This window comes from Corticium candelabrum, chromosome 20 (genome assembly GCF_963422355.1).
Source record: "Corticium candelabrum chromosome 20, ooCorCand1.1, whole genome shotgun sequence".
In the NCBI taxonomy this organism is placed as follows: domain Eukaryota; kingdom Metazoa; phylum Porifera; class Homoscleromorpha; order Homosclerophorida; family Plakinidae; genus Corticium; species Corticium candelabrum.
Window position 1 is genome coordinate 5,985,082 of NC_085104.1, and position 5,630 is coordinate 5,990,711.

Below are 5,630 nucleotides of genomic sequence, written 5' to 3' on the forward strand. Positions count from 1 at the left end.
TCGAATTTCACTACTTCACCTTCCCACCTTTCTTGAATCAATCATTTATTGTTCAGCTGAAACGTGAGTGAGCATCCTAGAAAGACGTCATGAAAGAAATGTGCGACTAAAATAATTATTTCTATATTTGGTACTTCTAATTAGGACAGAACATCGGATAATTGAATGCCCGAATCGGATAACTGAACGGCCAATTCGGATAATTGCTTGCCTGAATCGGGTAACTGAACGCTGAGTTCAGATAATTGAACGCAAAACACTCTAGTTGTCTTCAATTCTTCGTTCACGCTTCAGTCGTCTCACTCGTTTACTGAGATAGTCGCGTAACAATGATCGCATAGTCACGTGACAATGGTTGCGTAGCAATAATTTCTATCAAAGTAACGTGCGGAAACTCAAAAAACAGACTTTTCTCTTCTTTTAGCTTTTCTTTTTCATTCCGTTTGTCCCAAATCAGTCTCCTTTTCTCTTTAGTCGCGTAAGGGAGCAAAATCGAGAGTCGTTTGACTCTCCTCGCCAAGAAATTACAATTGAGTCGACCCCTCAAAAGAGGTCTCATGCTTCAATTTTTAGCGCATATGTTACGGAGTCAAAATTGCATTCATCTGGCATCGTCGTTTTGTCGATTTGTCTTTCAGTTTTGCCGTAAATCCATGTGCTGACGTACGTATATATATAAGTATATAAATATATAAATATATAAATATATAAATATAATATATCTCGAGCTCAATTGACATGACAAGAGAGAGGCTCGCTTCGCTCGCCAATAAATAAAATATATCTCGAGCTCAATTGACATGACAAGAGAGAGGCTCGCTTCGCTCGCCAATAAATATATAAATATACTAGTAAATGCTCGGTTAGCATTGTGTTTGGCGAGCAATGGTGTTTTGTCTTTACCAATTCGCGTAACAATGGTTGCGTTACGTAGCAATAGTTACTGTCAAACAAACGCGGGAACTCAGGAAATAGACTTTCAGTTGCTCTTCTAAAGTATTTTGCGTTCAATTATCCGATTCAGGCGTTCAATTATCCGTTGCTAATGGCTGTTGTGCAACTAAATAACTTACATAGTCTGCGGTTGGGCAGCTGCTCAAATATCATCATTCATCAGCTGTATAGACGCAATAATTTGTAATTAATCTTGACTTTAGCGTAAACTTTTAGCGTGTGTTGTACGATAATTTCCTTTGCACTAATCTTGCTGTACCACGTTTCCACGAAGGTCCAGCTGAGCTGTTGTGAGCGAACTAAATGTACATATCTAGGAAGCCTACAACAACGCCTTGCTCCGTCAATCGTGGTGTAACCCGCATACTTTGTAAATCGCGCGTCTTGCGTGATACCATGCAACAGTCCATCATGCGTCGCAGCTGGTTTTTAGCTAATCAAGAGCTCGAATTTCACTGCTTCACCTTCCCACCTTTCTTGAATCAATCATTTCTTGTTCAGCTGAAACGTGAGTGAGCATCTTAGAAAGACGTCATGAAAGAAATGTGCGACTAAAATAATTATTTCTATATTCGGTACTTCTAATTAGAACAGAACATCGGATAATTGAATGCCCGAATCGGATAACTGAACGCTCAATTCGGATAATTGCTTGCCTGAATCGGGTAACTGAACGCTGAGTTCAGATAATTGAACGCAAAACACTATAGTTGTCTTCAATTCTTCGTTCACGCTTCAGTCGTCTCACTCGTTTACTGAGATAGTCGCGTAACAATGATCGCATAGTCACGTGACAGTGGTTGCGTAGCAATAATTTCTATCAAAGTAATGCGCCGAAACTCAAAAAACAGACTTTTCTCTTCTTTTAGCTTTTCTTTTTCATTCCGTTTTGTCACGAATCAGTCTCCTTTTCTCTTTAGTCGCGTAAGGGAGCAAAATCGAGAGTCGTTTGACTCTCCTCGCCAAGAAATTACAATTGAGTCGACCCCTCAAAAGAGGTCTCATGCTTCAATTTTTAGCGCATATGTTACGGAGTCAAAATTGCATTTATCTGGCATCGTCGTTTTGTCGATTTGTCTTTCTGTTTTGCCGTAAATCCATGTGCTGACGTACGTATATATATAAATATATAAATATATAAATATATAAATATAATATATCTCGAGCTCAATTGACATGACAAGAGAGAGGCTCGCTTCGCTCGCCAATAAATACTAGTAAATGCTCGGTTAGCATTGTGTTTGGCGAGCGATGGTGTTCTGTTTTTATTAGAGTGCATGATATGTTTGCGTTTAAGACATGGCACGTAGCCACGCCCAGCTCTTCGCAAAATCTTAGGACGTGACGCTCCTCTAGCCGTACAGTAACATACACCCAGCTAAACCCACGACGGTCATAACCGAAAGACCGAGAGATTTTTTGCCGACTCTGTGCAAACTTTCTTTCGTAAGCTAAGTCAAAAATTTCAAACGCACTGTAGCTGATCATGCGCAGTAAGAACATCTTTCATTGCTGCGCAGCCAACGACGCTATATTTCCTGAGCGGTTGTGCATCGCGAGGATACAGTACCAGAGCGATTAAGTGTGGTTACACAATGTTTTTTGCCTTTTGCCCCACCTTTGGTGCTCTCCTTGCTACAGCATTACAATACAATTGCTCGATTTGCTGAAGTAGCACTCAGCTGTTGCAGCCTAGCATCTTCCTTCAACCTGTCATTGAGGCGACTGCTCTTGCTAGAGGTGGCTATTCGTTGAAATGGAAAGGGAGGAACAAATAGCAAGTCGTTGAGGCGACGAACACGTGAACATGCCACAAATGTCAACCCAGAAGCAAATTCCCTTTTTCCCACATCGATGACTACTTTATTGATTGTCATACCTTGGGCCTTATAAATGGTGATAGCCCAGGCTAGCTTAAGAGGCAGCTGAAGGCGAGAACACTGTTGGCTGGTTGAGAACCAGCTGCGACGAAGTGGAGCGATGAGGACAGTGCCGTCTGGGAGAGTAGGACCTGTGTAGTTGTCAAATTTTACGGTTACTGCTACAGGCAATTGCGGCGGATTCTGGGCATCCATATAACATATTGCAACTACTGTGCCAATGGCGCCATTTACCAAGCCAACTTCAACCCATAAATTGGCAGTAAGCATGACACGGGCTGCATGAGCAATGCAGACAATCGGCTCCAATCCACCTGCATCATCAGCCGAGGCCTTGCATGTATCTGCACCTGAATTGAGAGCCTTGATTGTGGCTACCGGGTAGTCACTCGCACGCAGCTTGCTGTTATTGTGCTCGGCAACAGCTTCGGTAGTGGTGTATAGATGCAGGGCACCAGTAAACGGTGCAATGTCTTCCACTTCAGCTGGCGTCTGTCTCATGAGATGTCTCCAATCATCAATGGTTGACTCAGCATTTCTCAAACGGAGAAGCAGGTTGCGGAAAATTTGTTGATCGGAATCTAGTCCAGCCTGCCTCATCACTTGATCTAGTACAATGGCACAATCGAACATACAATAGTTGGCACTTCCGAGATCAGACAGTTCTGTTCGAGACTCTGTAGTGTATAGTGGCAGATCCATGACAGGAGGTAACTGACCCCAATCACCAATAAGTAAGCAGGAGCATCCACCGAAAAGTTCAGCTGCTCTGTAAGTAAAACAAAGTTGATAATATAAATGTAATTCAATCTATTTATAATATATATATATATATATATATATATATATATATATATATATATATATATATCTTTGCTCACCTGTGGGGAAACACCTGACGCAAGCGTCTGTCTACTTGACCAAAAAGCTTTCTGCCTACCATGGACATCTCATCAATGATGATGTATTCTACAGCTGCCAGTGATTCTTGGATGTTTCGAAGGCGGTTGCTCTCGAGCTCTTTAAAGTCTCCTTTGATGGGAAGCCCTAACAGAGCGTGGAGGGTGTAGCCATCCACATTGAATGCAGCTACTCCAGTAGGGGCTGCGACACGAAGGACGTTTCCCAGAAGACGTTTCAAGCACTGAATGAGGTATGACTTTTCAGTTCCTGCTGTACCAGAGACAATCATTCTGAGCGGCTGCTTGCACGATGATCCATTTTCAAAATGCTCACGGACAATGTTGTAAGCATGAAGCTGGTTGCCTTGAAGACGCTCAGGATCAGCGACCGTGTTTGTATGTTGAGGCACGTAAAACTGGCGGTGTTGAGCGATAAAGTGTGGCATTTTGTCAAGATTTTCATAAGTTTTGGCAGCTAGTGACCAGTCAACATGTCTTCTCTCATCGACTAAATTTAAAAACTGAGGTGTGTGCTGGCATAGCAGCATCCAATCCTGCACTGTGCTTGATACAATCCGGTTACTCTCCTCAGCTACTTGTTCCTATAATGTGCCAAGATTACCACAGTTGATATGCTAATTGTTTTAGACTCATTATAGAACGTAAACTTACCTCCTCTAGATTTGTTGCGCAATCTGTTCTTTCCATTGCCTCAAGTCGATGGATGTCATCTGCAAGGGATGGTGGAGAAGCACCCGATTGAAGAAAGAGGGAATATGCTGCAGCATAGTTGTCTACCCCTTCTAGAAGTTGCTCCAGTTGTCGGAACGGCTGGTACATCATGAGCTTCTGCTTGCAATATTGCTCATAGTGTGAACCACTTGGATCTGGGGAGAAGTAAGGACGACAGATCACCACAACATCCTTTCTTCCTTGTATAAGACCATCGCCAACCCTTTTTGGAATTCTGTATTTCTGAATGAACTGCAAGAGAGTGAGATCTTCAAACTGTTCAGTGGTGGGACGGGCAATATAGTGATCTACTTGGGAGTCGATGGTTACAGCTCTGTTGGTGTCTAGTTTGCTATCTACTTCCCGAGATCCATCCAGGCTCAGAGTGACAAAATCACGCAATGCTCTAAACATGGGCAGCTGCAAAAGTAGGTGACATGTTTCTTGTGCAGAATAGTCTCTCTGTCCAACACTATTAATCAGAAGTTTCTGCACTATTTTTATGGGCGTGGCATCATCTTTAAGGCCCTTCATGATGTGGTTGTAGACCTCCCTCAAGGCTTTTGAGCGGGGTTCACTTTTGGTTGCATATTTAGCTACATACTCAATAACTCTATGTCTCGATACTATATACTACATGTCGACATTGGCTCTCCAAGCAGACAGCTGCACGGGGTTGTAGCTGTTGAGGAGAGTGTCATTACGTGCAGTCTGTACATGCAGCTCTCCATTCTCGGTAACAATAGCTGTCGCTGGCTGCAGTTGTTTTGGGTAGCCAAATCGACATTCTTGCTGGCCATTCCTCTTCTTGAGACAGTAAGCTGGTGAGCATCGTGTATGTCTTTGGCATGTAGCTATCAGGTCTATTAAGTCTACTTTGAGGTCTGCCACTTCCGAGTATAGTTTGTTGCAAACATGTTGAGGCTTAGTTCTTGGAGGCGGGGCATCCTCAGCATTGCTCCCATCAGCTGCAATGCTTGGGTTTATGGTGCTGATGATTTTGTCAACAAAACTGGTGATCTCTTCGGTTGCTGAAATAACATCAGAATCGTTTTCACAGGCCAGCAACTGCTCTACATTTGGTGCGTCCTTAAACCATGCAACACCATGTACGTGTGGACTTCCGCGATGCTGCCACTCAAACCTGAACCAGTAGTCAGTA

At 43.0% G+C, this 5,630-nt stretch overlaps 1 protein-coding gene across 1 annotated transcript; it reads right to left on the minus strand.

Annotated features, from left to right (window-relative positions):
- Positions 1-2,573: 2,573 nt before the first annotated feature.
- LOC134195911 (ATP-dependent DNA helicase PIF1-like) lies at positions 2,574-4,447 on the minus strand. Its single transcript, XM_062665005.1, has 4 exons — positions 4,409-4,447; positions 3,716-4,338; positions 3,108-3,603; positions 2,574-3,017 (listed from the first exon to the last, which is right to left on the minus strand). The coding sequence occupies exons 1-4, from the start codon at positions 4,442-4,444 to the stop codon at positions 2,598-2,600; spliced, it is 1,575 nt and encodes a 524-aa protein (XP_062520989.1). The 5' UTR covers positions 4,445-4,447; the 3' UTR covers positions 2,574-2,597.
- Between the last annotated feature and the right edge of the window lie 1,183 nt (positions 4,448-5,630).